The 15,393-nt window shown below is 45.3% G+C and overlaps 1 protein-coding gene across 1 annotated transcript in view; it reads right to left on the reverse strand.

Annotated features, from left to right (window-relative positions):
- Positions 1 to 15,393, reverse strand: part of LOC139230173 (complement C4-like) — a 192,202-nt gene that overhangs the window by 62,176 nt on the left and 114,633 nt on the right. The window contains exons 19-23 of the mRNA XM_070862015.1: positions 12,133 to 12,342; positions 10,127 to 10,178; positions 9,844 to 9,927; positions 6,779 to 6,982; positions 1,537 to 1,612 (exon numbers count right to left, since the gene is read on the reverse strand). Of these exons, the coding sequence (XP_070718116.1) occupies positions 1,537 to 1,612; positions 6,779 to 6,982; positions 9,844 to 9,927; positions 10,127 to 10,178; positions 12,133 to 12,342 (626 nt within the window). The remainder of the gene's footprint in view (positions 1 to 1,536; positions 1,613 to 6,778; positions 6,983 to 9,843; positions 9,928 to 10,126; positions 10,179 to 12,132; positions 12,343 to 15,393) is intronic.

The following is a 15,393-nucleotide window of genomic DNA, read 5'->3' on the forward strand; positions in this document are numbered from 1 at the left end:
GAGCAAATGGAGCACAAAATATCGCACTCCACTAGCTCGGAAAGGGGTCAGTGAGGGGCGCAGCACTGCACGCTGGGACGCGTAGGAGGAGGGCCAAGTTGCCAATTCTGCAGGGGAGAGCCGGGTCTCTACCTGGACCACCAGGGAGTAGGGTGCACAAAAGCGGGGTGCTGGGCTACAAGATTGTGGCATGGACCCTGCGATTCAACATGAAGAAGGCCGTGACCTGTAAGTCAGCCATTTTATTTTTCAAGTTGCCCCCTGAAACAGTCACTGGCATCAACCGGTGCAGCTTTGGGGGTCACTACCGCCTTTCTGCTCCGGGGCGAAAAAGCAATAACTGGTAGTGCCCTGCTCTGCTGCATCGGTGATGACATTTTCATCGCCGGTGCAGCAGAGCGGGGTGCTACCAGTTAGCGCAGCCGCTAAACTCACGCAGAATTTCGCGGGAGTCATTACCGCCGTCTGGGCGAGAGGTTGTTTAGGCCACGTTCGCGCCACCCGTTCGCTAACAGGAGACGCAAACGCCCCGAATTTCTTGCCCAAAGTTCCCTGTAATAGAATAGAATTGAAGAACAAAGCTAATTTAGTCAGAACGTACACAATCTGTATAAACCAGTGATAATTGAGGGGAGAATTCCTTGTGACAAACGCCTCCAACCCGAAAAACATCTACGAAAATACCTGGGGGTCCCGGAGGAACGTAGCATTCCAGTCGGAGGCCTTCAGTCGGTGTGCGGCATACGGGGACCTTTCCTCAAGATACAACGTATCCTGGGATCACGTGGGACTGGACCACCAATCACTATCTAATATTCTCATTGATAATAATGGCAGCTCGGTTTGTACGAGCTCCCATTGCTATCAATGAAAATAGCCCAATCCAACAAGATACACAACACAATAAGTAAAAAATACACCTCACATATTTAAAATTAATTGAAATTGAAAGTAATTAAATGTTTCAAAAAAATATATATTTTTGGAATTTAAAAAAAAAATGTTTTTAATAGGGTTAACATAGGGTTAATGGACATTTTCTTATATAAAAATGAATGATTAAATTTGATTTTTCTATGTTTTAAAAGAGTTACTCGAGTAAAAGTAAGCTATAAGCCTGCTTTTCACCAGGCACAAGAGTTTGAAGGACGTTCGCTGGGCAAGAGTTGGGGAAATAGCCCAATCTCTCCCGTGTGGATGTCCTTCCTGCGGTGATGCTTTGGATTGTAAAAGCCGGTTTATGGCGCATGTGCATCGCTCCCCGAGAACCGGTTTTTGCGAGGCCTCGCCGAGTCCATGAGCACTTCATATGGCTCCGACAAGGCCACAATTTTCGTCCCAATACGATTCCATCCCCAGTTCCTGAGGTAGAAATGTTGTCTTGGGTGGTTGCACAAAATTGGTGCTCGTATATCTGCGCTTGATACTCAGTGCTATTGAAGTGAGCGGAATTGAAGATTGGACGGGAAGTATAACTGGTGGCAGATACAATCACACTCATTTTGGCAAAATGAATGAAAAACAGGTCAAACTCACCATATGCTGCTGGGGCGATGGAGCCATGCACCGTATGAACCATCATTATTTTTAAATTCCAGTATCTTTGTGTACCCTGCAAATAAATCACCAGCTTTGATCGATCTGCTACGCAAACAATGACATTAACATTTTCAATATTATTTGACTATTTCGTATAGTCATTTACAGCTTACATTTATGAAACCTATGTGTTAACGTGAGAGTTTATCGTTTATTTTGTTTGCTTTTTATTCATAAACGGGATGAGTGTGTTGTTGCCAAGGCTGGCATTAATTGCCCATCCATCATTGCCCTTGAGAAGGTGGTGGTGAGCTGCCACCTTGAACTGCTGCAGTCCATGTGGTGAAGGCACTCCCACAGTGCTGTTAGGGAGGGGGTTCCGGGTTTTTGACACCATGACGATGAAGGAATGGCTGGTATATTTTCAAGTCAGGAAATGTGACTTGGAGGGGAGCATGGAGGTGATGGTGTTCCCATGCACCTGCTGCCCTTGTCCTTCTAGATGGTAACGGTTGCTGGCTTGGGAGGTGCTGCCGAAGAAGCCTTGGCGAGTTGCTGCAGTGCATCTTGTAGATGGTACACAGTCCAGCCACGGTGCGCCGCTGATGGAGGGAGTGAATGTTTAATGTGGTGGATGGGGTGCCGATCAAGCTGGCTGCTCTGTCCTGGAGCTTCTTGAGTGTTGTCGGAGCTGCACTCATCCAGGCAAGTGGGGAGTGTTCCATCACACTCCTGACTTGTGCAATTTGTTTGTTTTAATTATAAAATATTGACATTCATTCAACACCTGCAAAAAGAAAATCCTTGAACTCCCCTTGTTTCTGGTCGGAATGCAGGAACATAGGAACAGGAGAAGGCCATTTAGCCATTCAATTCGATCATGAAGTAATCCATGCCCACATTCAGCAAGACCTGGATAACATTCAGGCTTGGGTTGACAAGTGACATAGAGACATAGAAAATAGGTGCAGGAGTAGGCCATTCGGCCCTTCGAGCCTGCACCGCCATTCAATGAGTTCATGGCTGAACATGCAACTTCAGTACCCCATTCCTGCTTTCTCGCCATACCCCTTGATCCCCCTAGTAGTAAGGACTACATCTAACTCCAGATGTGGCAGGTAACATTCATACCACATAAGTGACAGGCAATGACTATAACCAACAAGCAAGAGACTAACCACTGCCTCTTGACATTTAATGGCATTACCATCACCGAATCCCCCACCATCAACATCCTGGGGCTCACCATTTACCAGATACTGAATGGGACCAGCCACATAAATACTGTGACAAGAGTGGGTCAGAGGCTGGGTATTCTGCGGCGAGTGTTCCATCTCCTGACTCCCCAAAGCCTTTCCACCATCTAGAAGGCACAAGTCAGGAGTGTGATGGAATAATCTCCACTTGCCTGGATGAGTGCAGCTCCAACAGTGCATGGCAGATGCAGTATAATGTGGATAAATGTGAGGTTATCCACTTTGGGGGCAAAAATACAAAGGCAGAATATTATCTGAATGGCGGAAGATTAGGAAATGGGGAGGTGCAACGAGACCTGGGTGTCATGGTACATCAGTCATTGAAAGTTGGCATGCAGGTACAGCAGGTGGTGAAGAAAGCAAATGGTATGTTGGCCTTCATAGCTAGGAGTTTTGAGTATAGGAGCAGGGAGGTCTTATTGCAGTTGTACAGGGCCTTGGTGAGGCCTCACCTGGAATATTGTGTTCAGTTTTGGTCTCCTAATCGGAGGAAGGACATTCTTGCTATTGAGGGAGTGCAGCGAAGGTTCACCAGACTGATTCCTGGGATGGCTGGACTGACATATGAGGAGAGACTGGATCGACTGGGCATTTATTCACTGGAGTTGAGAAGGATGAGAGGGGATCTCATAGAAACATATAAAATTCTGACGGGACTGGACAGGTTAGATGCAGGAAGAATGTTCCCGATGTTGGGAAAGTCCAGAACCAGGGGGCACAATCTAAGGATAACGGGTAAGCCATTTAAGACTGAGATGAGGAGAAACTTCTTCACTCAGAGAGTTGTTAACCTGTGGAATTCCCTACCGCAGAGAGTTGTTGATGCCGGTTCATTGGATATATTCAAGAGGGAGTTAGATATGGCCCTTACGGCTAAAGGGATCAAGGGGTAGGGAGAGAAATCAGGAAAGGGGTATTGAGGTGAATGATCAGCCATGATCTTATTGAATGGTGGTGCAGGCTCGAAGGGCCGAATGGCCTACTCCTGCACCTATTTTCTATGTTTCTATGTAAGAAGCTCGACACCATTCAGGACAAAGCAGCCCTCTTGATTGGCACCCCATTCACCACCTTCAACATCCGCTCCATCCACCACCGGTGTACCGTGGCTGCAATTTTCACCATCTGCAAAATGGACTCTAGCATGTCACCAAAGCTTCTTAGGCAGCACCTCGCAAACTCACGACATCCAGCACCTAGAAGGACAAGGGCAACAGGTGCATGGGAACACCACCATCTGCATGTAGAAAAGATGTTACCACTTCTGGGGAGTCCAAAACTACGGCATAAATATAAGATAGTCACTAATAAATCCAATAAGGAATCCAGGAGAAATCTCTTCAACCAGAGAGTGGTTAGAATGTAGAGCTTGCTAGTACTTAGATCAGGCCTTCAAATCTGGCGCCAAACTTATGGTCTACAGGGTTGTACTGATATCTGCCCTCCTGTATGGTTTGGAGGCGTGGACCAGATACAGTAGACACCTCAAATCGCTGGAGAAATAACACCGGCGATGCCTCTGCAAGATCCTGCAAATCCACTGGGAGGATGCACCAACGTCATTGTTGTCCATCAGGCCAACATCCACAGCATCGAAGCACTGACCACAGTCGACCAGCTCCGCTGGGCGGGCCACATTGTTCGCATGCCCGACCCGACACTCCCAAAGCAAGCACTCTACTCGGAACTCCTACACGGCAAGCGAGCCCCAGGTGGGCAGAGGAAACATTTCAAAGACACCTTCAAAGCCTCCTGATAAAGTGTAGCATCTCCATTCACACCTGGGAGTTCCTGGCCAAAGACTGCCCTAAGTGGAGGAAGAGCATCCGGGAAGGCGCTGAGCAACTCAAGTCTCGTCGCCGAGAGCATGCAGAAACCAAGCGCAGGCAGCGGAAGGAGTGTGCGGCAAACGAGACTCCCCACCCACCCTTTCCTCCAACTACTGACTGTCCCACCTGTGACAGAGGCTGTAATTCCCTTATTGGAATGTTCAGTCACCTGAGAACGCACTTTTGGAGTGGAAGCAAGTCTTCCTCGATTTCGAGGGACTGCCTATGATGTTGATAAGAGTAGTTAAGGTGAATAGCAGAGTGCTTTTAAGGGGAAGCTAGATATCTACACGAGGGAGAAAGGTTTAGAAAACAAAGAGTCGGGATAAATGGTTCATTCTCGGGTTGGCAATTAGTAACTACTGGGGTGCCGCAGGGATCAGTGCTGGGGCCCCAACTATATACAATCCATATTAACGACTTGGATGAAGGGAGCGAGTGTAACGTAGCCAAGCTTGCTGATGACACAAAGATGGGAGGAAAAGCAATGTGTGATGTGGACACAAAAAACTTGCAAAAGGACATAGACAGGCTAAGTGAGTGGGCAATAATTTGGCAGATGGAGTATAATGTAGGAAAGTGTGAGGTCATGCACTTTGGCAGAAAAAAAATCAAAGAGCAAGTTATTATTTAAATGGAGAAAAATTGCAAAGTGCTGCAGTACAGCGGGACCTGGGGTCCTGGTGCATGAAGTACAGGTACAGCAAGGGATCAGGAAGGCCAATGGAATCTTGGGCCTTTATTGAAAAGGGGATGGAGTATAAAAGCAGGGAAGTCTTCCGACAGGGTATTGGTGAGGCCACACCTGGAATACTGCATGCAGTTTTGGTTTCCATATTTATGAAAGGATATAGTTGTTTTAGAGGTAGTTCAGAGAAGGTTCACTCGGTTGATTCCGGAGAGGAGGGGGTTGAATTATGAGGAAAGGTTGAGCAGATTAGGCCTCTACTTATTGGAATTCAGAAGAATGAGAGGTGATCTTATCGAAACATATAAGATTATGAGGGGGTTTGACAAGGTGGATACAGAGAGGATGTTTCCACTGATAGAGGAGACCAGAACTAGGGAGCATAATCTTAGAATAAGGGGCCATCTATTTAAAACTGAGATGAGGAGAAATGTCTTCGCTCACAGGGTTGTAGATCTGTGGAATTCGCTGCCTCAGAGAGCTGTGGAAGCTGGGTCATTGAATAAATTTAAGATAGAGATAGACAGTTTCTTAACCGATGAGGGAATAAGGGGTAATGGGAAGCAGGCAGGGAAGTGGACCTGAGTCCATGATCGGATCAGCCGTGATCGTATTAAATGGCGGAGCAGGCTCGAGGGGACGTATGGCCTACTCTTGCTCCTGTTTCTTATATTCTTATGTTAGAGGGATATGATCAGGTGAGGTGAAGTAAATTATATGTAATTCTATGTAATTCTAAGTTGCACACCATCCTGACTGGGAAATATATCGATTGTTCCTTCATCGTGGCTGGGTCAAAATCCTGGAACTCCCTCCCTAAGAGCACTGTGGGAGAACCTTCACCACACGGACTGCAGTGGTTGAAGAATGCGGTCATCACCACCTTCTCAAGGGCAATTAGGAAAGGGCAATAAATGCTGGCCTTGCCAGCGACGCCCATATCCCAGAACGAATTTAAAAAAATGACTGATCTGTATCTTAACTCCAACTATCCACCTAGGTTCCGTATCCCTTAACACCCTCGCCCAAGGAAAATGTATACATCTCAATCTTGATGATTTCAATTGATCTAGCCTCAATTCGTTTTTGGGGAAATGAGTTCCAGATTTCCATTACCCTTTGTTTGAAGAAGGGTGCCCGTTCTAATTACAATATAAGGGTGCACATTCTAATTAAAATATAAGTGATCCCCTTCCGATTAAAATGTAAGGGTTGCCCATTCTAATTAAAATATAAGAGTGCCAAATTTAATTAAAATATAATGGTGCCAATTCTAATTAAAATATAAGGATGCCCATTGTAATTAAAATATAAGTGATCCCCTTCCAATTAAAATGTAAGGGTGCCCATTCTAATTAAAGTATAATGGTGCAAATTCTAATTAATATATAAGGGTGGCAATTCTAATTAAATCTCAAAAAGGTTTCATAGCATCTTGAATGTAATTATTAATATGCAAACTCCACCTGCTTCAATATTTTGGAGGGCTTCATCCTTCCGTTCAGCTTTCAGATTAATCCATTGTTCACTTTTGTCCAGATATTTAACCGCAAACACGGTTGGTGCCATGGAGATTAACGTTTGCTCAGCGCACCCTGTCGGCAAATCAATGAGCTTGTCAATCCCTTCTGGCGTCAGACAGTTTTCTACCGTTTCTCCCAGCACTTCACCTAAAATTAAAAAATAATCCACCGATCGTCAAATAATGGAATCTGAATTAAATCTTTTTACACCGTTAAAATATAAGACCTACACACGAGTACCAGGAATCGTTCAAAGAATGAAATTGGGGCAAATGTTTGAAAATGGTCACAATTGTAGATTTGAACATCTTGCAAGTGCAACATAGAAATTTTACATCGGCCTGGATAAAAGACAGGCAGATTTGTATTTCCCGACCATTAAACCACAGGATCGATATTCAGTTGTATTGAAGTCAGTGAGACTGAATATTGTAAGAATGCACCATTTTCTGCTGTACAAATTTGCAACAATTCTGCTATAACTTGACCAAACTTAAAAGGTAACCAATTTTATATACCAGCATGCCTTGCGAAGCCAGGAGGCGAGCTGCTGTGAAAACTGTGAATTGAAAGAAACTGCTGAACTTTTCAAGCTGCCTTTCTCACAGATGAAGGAGTAACCGACCTTAGACAGGAGCAGATGCTTGACATATCCTGAGGAATTGACAAGACCGTGGGGCCAAAATTCAGGGTCCGGATAAGGCCCATTACCATAGTTTTGCAGCGGCCATTCGGCGGAATTGAGTGGCCGCTGTGTTACAGTCCATTGGCTGCCATGATCCAAATCCACCTCGGGGATTTTCCGGCCGGTCTCCACTTCCACCCCACTACTGCCGACCGTCCCAAGCGCATCATTAAAGCACGCGCCGCCGATCTTCTGACCTCCATCCGACTCAACATGAAATTTACTTCAGAAAATCGTTGTACCGCTGTGCGATGCTCCAACAGCTTTTATCTTGTGGTTTCCTGTGTGTGAGCCATGGCAGTACGGCGGCCCACGGGAAGGCCAAAAATTAATTTCAGGGCCATTCATCTAGCCGTCAATGAACCAACCACTGGTGGTATTAATATGTATGTGGCGTTTGCTGATTACCACTTGATCTTAGAGTAAGGGAATATTACTGTATGCTGATGTACAATCAGGGTTTTATACACTACAGTCCTCCGTGAGCTCACTTGTAGTTTCTTGCTGATTTTAAGTAAAAGGAGTTTGTTTTACAATTGGGTTTTGTGTTGTTTGTTCTACGGGTCCGAACTGTGGAAACTGTTAGATGGGGCGAGGCGCGATTTCCGCACATTCTACAGTTAGACGGGGCGAAGGCTGATAACCCCACATCTTACAATGTGGGGTGGGGGGGGGGCGCATAACAGGCAATCAATGTAATACCGCCTGTTTTGCATCTCTGCCTGTATCTGATTTCAACCCCGCTGTTGCTTATTTCCGAAAAAGTCCCCTAACTGTTTGCTTTTATCAGAGAAATGATACAATCACAAATATATTTCTCTGTGGCAGCAATTTCAGAGAAAACACTCATGTCCCCCTCTTGAATTACAATGGGCTTTTGACGGATATCCATCGAAATAGGAGCAGGTTTTGTATATCGGCGGGGTTGGAGCACATTTCCAGTGCGGCAAAACTTCCCGCCACACAGACATACCAGTGTGGGCTCCCCTCCAGTCACAGAATCATCGACACATACAGCACATGTAGGACATTCGGCCCATCCTGACTGTGCTGGTTCTCCGAAAGAGCTACAAAGTAGTGCCACTCCCCGCTCTTTCCCCACAGCACTGCAAATAAGTATATATTTCCTTAAATACGGAGACCAAAACTGTACGCAGTACTCCAGGTGTGGCCTCACCAATACCATGTACAGGTGTAGCAGGACTTCTCTGCTTTTATACTCTATCCCCCTTGCTATAAAGGCCAACATTCCATTGGCCTTCCTGATTACTTGCTGTACCTGCATACTAACTTTTTGTGATTGATACAGAAGGACCCACGATGAACTTGTGTCTTTATTTGACAAAGGGATTCGGAGTACAAATACACAAATCACTAAAAGTTGGGACACATTCAAAAGCAAACCAAGTACTTCAGTTTGTTTCTAGAGGATTGGAATTGAAAAGCAGGGAAGTTACGCTAAACCTGTATCAAACCTTGATTAGACCACACTTAGAGTACTGTGTACAGTTCTGGTCATCATATTATAAAAAGGATATAGAGGCACTGGAGAGGGTGCAGAGAAGATTTATAAGGATGAAACCAGAAATGCGAGGGTATACACATCAGGAAAGGATGAAGTGGCTGGGACACTTTTCTCTTGGTACAAGAAACATGAGGGTTAAAATTATGAAAGGCTTTGATAGAATAGATAGAGAGAGAGTGTTTCCACTTGTGGGAAAGAACATAACAAGAGGCCATCAATATAAGATAGTCACTAAGAAATCCGATAGGGAATTCAGAAGAAACTTGTTCACCTAGAGAGAGGTGAGAATGTGGAACTCGCTACCATAGGGAGTGGTTGAGGTGAATAGTATCGATGCATTTAAGGGGAAGCTAGACAAGCATATGAGGGAGAAGGGAATAGAAGGTTATGCTGATAGATTTAGATGAGGAAAGACGGGAGAAGGCTCGAGTGGAGCATAAATGCCAGTATGGACTGGTTGGGCCGAATGGCCTGTTTCTCTGCTGTACATCCTGTATAATCCTATGTAATCCTATGACTCCAGAGGGAGCTCCTGGGGCTCAATGTATTGACAAATAGGAGTAAAAAAGAAAAACCTGCAATCATCAATTTTTTAGCCAACAAATGATGATCAGATATTACTCGCAGCTTAAGGTCAAATTATGGTGGTATTTAGATCTTGGAAGCATAACAAAATAAAACTGGGAGCTAAAGTTAAAGGAAAACGGGTCAATTGTTCATTGACAATCACAGGCGAACCCCACAAACAATAACTGATCTCACATTTGCTCCAAATATCAACAGAGAATTATTGATTACCTCTTGCACGAATGTAAAGGCTGGGGTCAGTGTCTGGAACCATGTTAGAAGGTATTTCTTCAAAAATCTGATAGGAGCTCTTGACTAAAAAATAAAAACAACCAACTTCATGAAGATGAAAACAATGAATCTTACTGCAACTGATGCATTCTTAATATCGGTTTACCATCAGTCAATTATTTAAACATATAAAATTAACAGCCGATCATGCCATTAACAGGGAATATACATTTCTGATAGACTGTGATGCAAAGTTGCTTTCGAAATACACCCCAAATCTCACCAAGTGGATTAACGGAAATACTTCTTTCTTCTGTCTTCATGACGCCTTCTCCCTATATGAGCAAGTGAAGAGACACACACATAAAAGGTGCAGAAATATTGACGCCACATAACATAACACCAATTGCCCATACTTCACAATAAATAGTTTTGCAGCCTTGGGATAGACAACTCAAAATGGCCGTTCACCCATCATCATCATAGGCAGTCCTCTCCTGCAACATCTCCACCGGCACCTGAGAATCCCTGGCCAAAGATCGCCCTAAGTGAAGGAAGAGCATCTCGGAGGGCGCTGAGCTCCTCGCGTCTCGTCGCCGAGAGCATGCTGAAAATAAGCGCAGGCAGCGGAAGGAACATGCGGCAAACTAGACTCCCCACCCACCTTTTCCACTTACCACTGTCTGTCCCATCAGCGACAGAGACTGTGATTCCCGTATTGGACTGTACAGTCACCTGAGAAATCGCTTTTAGAGTGGAAGCAAGTCTTCCTCGATTTCGATGATGATGATGCGATTGACTTGTGAATTAAAGTCAAGCGAGTGCTGTTGTTTAAGGCCGTGTGATGTCCGGCAGGTTGCTACTGGACTATATTGTGGCTCAAACTTTAATTTGTCTAGTTTCCCAATTGGTTCCTCAGAAGAGAACTGCGTAAGTGCCTTGTGGTTTACATGGAATGGAGACCGGGGTAATATTAACCATCGATAGATTGAAAACACCTACGACAGTGAAACGGGACATAAGCTTGTTTTCCTTGGGTAATTTTAAGTGAGAAAAGTGAAGGGTAGTAAACCTGAGAGAAAGGACTTACACTTATGTAGCACCTTTCCCCACCTGAGGACGTCCCAAAGTGCGACATAGCCAAAGAAGTAGTTTTGATGTGCGGTAACTGGTGTAATGCAGGAAATGTGTCAGCCAGTTTGCGCACAGTCGTGATAGTTATTCTCCAAGGGCCTCTGAGGGTGTGTACGAGGCGCACAAGCGCCCGTAGAGGCTGCACAAGTTCCGGGATTAGGCTTGCACTGCGCATGCGCTAATACCCGGAACTTGCGGTCTGTCACATCATCCGCATCCCTGGAAAAAGGGACTCCGTGGGCTATTTGCCAAACTTCTGCCCAGCGAATGCCTGTGAAATTCTTTCGCCCGGTAAAAGCAGGTGTTAGGCCTGCTTTTGCCAGCGTGAGAGTTTTAAAAAACAGAAAAATAAAACGTCATCAATTATTTATGCATTCGAAAACCTGTGAAATAAGATAAGTTTATTTTTAGCCCCTTTAAAACACGTATATTCATTTTTCAAAAAATTAAATTTTTGTTTTAAATATATAATTAATTGCCATTTTAATTATTTGTAAATATGTGATTTAAAATTTTTTTAATTTGGACTGTAGAGGTATTTTTTGAGGTATTCCCATTCCCATACACAGAATCCCCAAAAGTATGAATGCGGTTCCCCTTCTGCCATTCGTTGGGCCGGCCCATGTGATCCCTGGGGCGCTTGCGAACCGCCTGCACCCCTGAGATACATGGGCCTCTACCCGCGGGCTCCCGGAGAGATGCCCTGGACCATGAATCTCCGTACCTCCCAGACCACCGGGTACGCGGGCATTTTATTTGCGGATCGGAGGCATTTCCCTGCGGGAAGCCTCCGACCATAAATTCCGGGCCAATGTATATGCACACTCGTGCACTGGGCCGAGCTCAGTCGACGCGTATAACATTTCTTTCTGCATCAGTGATGGGGGACGAAGTTGGGGGAGCCGGTCAGAAACTCGCTCAGCAGCAACACCTAGTGGCGAGAACCTACAATGACATCGTAAGAAGTGAGATGGGAGAACTCAATGGGAAATGATTGACAATAATCAATGTTGTCAGAAAAGCATGATCCAAAATCGAGACAACGTAAAATACATAAAATACGTAGACAGGAATTATGCGCCATCCAGAGGAGTCTTAGTGATAAATAGTTATACAGCAGAGGAAAGGAATATACATTTCATAATATCCACTTACCACCACTTTGAGGATTTTTGTAACGGCGTCACCTATTGGTTGTGTCTTGCTGAACGCAACCACAGTGATCGGAATATTCCTAATGGCTAGCGGGACCACAGAGAAGTATATGGAATAGGCCGAGTTTGCTCGAACAGTCACAGTTCTCGCGTTTTTCTCGCCTGTGGCAGGACTGCAGAGGATCTCGACAGGCTTCATGTATATATGTATCTGGATGGAATATAAATGCTTGTACGATTAATACGGTGAAGCAAAATCAATTTATACATTTTCCAAGCGAACAGGCATATATGGCGGCACGTACAACGTTGCAAAGGAACTGAGAACCGATCGCTCCTCAGGCCACTTGGAGCAGGGCTGCCCTTTCAGGCTGAGAATTGCCAGACCCAATGTTACTTGCTGAGTTTACATCCAAGTTAAGACTGTTGCGTTTACACCTCACGGGTACGTGACAGTTAGTTTAATTTACCATCGATGCAAACCAGCAGCTGCTTTTTCCATTAGCACCGCCCACCTGTTGTTGAAAGATCATTCCTTAAATGTGCAATTTGCTTGTCTGGCAAAATGCTAGCGCTGCCTATGTCCCTGTTACAGTTTGAACCCTTTCCAAAGGCTGAATTTACACTGCCGCTACAACGTCCCAAATCCGGCTGTCCGAAAATCGGAATTGTCCAAAAACCAGACATTTTTGAGAAAATGCCGTCTGATATTCAGTGAAATAAAATCTGGAATTATTGTCCAAAAACCGGCGGGCCGCACTAGTTATCGGCTTCACAGCTATGTTTTAAATGGCGTGCAATCTGTCTGACCTTGCCGAATGACCCTCGACCCGACCCACACCACCATTAATATTTTGCCTGTCTGATTTTATTGATTTTCTTGACCGAAATCCGGAAAAATCCAAAAACTGGCACGGTCTTGATCCCGAGCTTGCTGGATTTGAGACGTTGTCCTGCATTATCCGGGATCTGCATTACAGGTCTGGAATTGCCAGCTGAAGAAAAAGGAAGTTTTGCATTTATACCATGCCTTTTATAGCCTCAGGATATTCCAGAGCGCTTTACACCTAATGCAGGATTTTTTGAAGTGTAGGCACTGTTGTAAAGTAGCAAACCCAACAGACAACTGGAGCACAGTAAGCTCACACACACAGCAATGTGACAATGACCAGATACTCCGTTTCAGTGATGTTGGTTGAGGGATAAATATTGAGCAAGGGTTAACTCCCCTGCTCTTCGTCAAAATTTGTGCCGTAGTATCTTTCTGCACCATTCCTGATTGTCCTTTCCGCTGAAGTCAATGGAAAGGAGAATGAGGATAAGTGTTTATTGGGCCGTCGATCTGAGATTGTATGCTTTACTATCACCAAAAGTTAAAACTATCTCCTAAGAATCTTATCGAAATTAACACTTTGTATCATTCATTTTTCTCTGTTTCAAAATGTGGGCGTTGAACTTTCATTCTATCTCTCTCACACCCTCTCACACTTGTGAATGAATCTGGGGGCTGGAATTTACCAACCTCGGCGAGTCCATGGTGGGTAACGTCGGTGACGGGTCCCGACCCCTCTGATGGCCCCAGCCCACTGTGCAGAATGAATTTCACCTGATTGGGCTTGTTAAGTCAGCCCAGCGAGTTTCCCGGCCAATTGAAAGAACCGGGTCTGAAGACGTCATTTGATGACACGTCATCAGCCAGTTTCCTAACGGGACCATGCCTAACTTTCCTTTGACATTTGTGCTACGGTGCTGTAAACACTGATACAGGTGCACGGCTGCACCCAGGCTCTCCCCGTAACTCCCATCATAAGCATATGGAGGGAGTTGCAGCACACAAGGAGGTCCCCTTCCCTTCCCATGGGCAGAAGAGATCGCCACAGGAGATCAACGCAGCACTGGTTGCACATTGCACAGGAGGGCACAAGCAGCAATTTTGTCTGCAGGACCACACTGCAGTGCCGCAAACATTTCAATGACCTTAGTAGATCACGAAACGTTACTGCAAAGCCACACTCTACCTCATCCTGCTGTGCCTCTCATCACATCCCCATCACTCTGCCTTCCCTATTCTACTCCTGAACATCCTTACTCACACCAACTTACCTTGCACCTCCACCCATCCCTCTCTATCTACATTATCACTTCCCCATCTCACTAGCCACCCCTCACACTCACCCTCATCCTAATGAAATTATACCAATTAACAATACACAAGGGTAGGCACTTGGGTGTTTTATCCAATGTTCATGTCAAGTCTCTTTTAACATGCCATCAAATATTGAAACCTTTATTTTCAACACTTGGCATTTTTGGATAGATTTGTGTGCACCTTTGGAAGTGGTTAGTGAGTTGCAGTGAATGGTGAGATATAACGGAACCCCCCGCAATGGTGATGAGTGTGAAAGGGATGACTTGGGCATTGTAGGCTTTATGGGTGGAGTGGAGCCAACCTGGCTCATCATGTGGCAGCTAGGGTGTACAGCATCAAGTGAAGTAAGTCTGTCCATGATGAGGCCATCCATGGCCTCCCGGGCAGCAATATGGTTGGGTACTGATGCCCTGTGTCCTGTGCAGCATCAGTTGATTGCAAAGAAGGTTGGTGTTGTTGGTGCTGCTGGTGTGCCTTTTGCTGCTGGTGTTGGGGCTGATTGTAGTGGGAATCTGAAGTCCAAATTGAGAGAGCAAAAAGAGCAGTGAAGCTGATCGAATAGATGGCAGGTGAAGTAGAGATGACAGAAGTGCTCTGTTAATGGTGGGAAAGGTAATGAGGTCAGACTGGATTAGTCTTGTGTAAAGACTTGCAGCAGCGTGAATCTGTAGTGGATCCACAGTTTAAAGAAGCTAATGGCTAAGGAAACATTTCTCAATCAACTGGGAGCTTTGACTTGACATTTGAAGCTGTCAAGTCATCAGCTGAAACAATGGCCACTGGCCTCCTGCCTCAGCTTCACTGACGAAGTCTCGGCACAGCAGGAAGCCGGTGGGCGACCTGTGAAATTCAAAAGGCTTGGGAACAAACATTGTAAAGTGGCTGTAAACAAGTCACGAATGATTTTAATTGCCTCCGCCGCATATCGTGTCTGCTCAGCGCTGGCAGATCTGACATTCTGACATTTGGTAAAGGCGCGTGGCAGCGGGATGAGAGCAGGGTCCCAACCCGCTCTCAATAAGCAACACTTTCTCACCTGACCTGCCACCGATCGTGTTCGCTGACCCCCTGGAAATTTCCCCCATGGATGTTTAACAATTCCCTGCCCTAGTT

This window comes from Pristiophorus japonicus, chromosome 19 (assembly GCF_044704955.1).
Source record: "Pristiophorus japonicus isolate sPriJap1 chromosome 19, sPriJap1.hap1, whole genome shotgun sequence".
Lineage (NCBI taxonomy): Eukaryota > Metazoa > Chordata > Chondrichthyes > Pristiophoridae > Pristiophorus > Pristiophorus japonicus.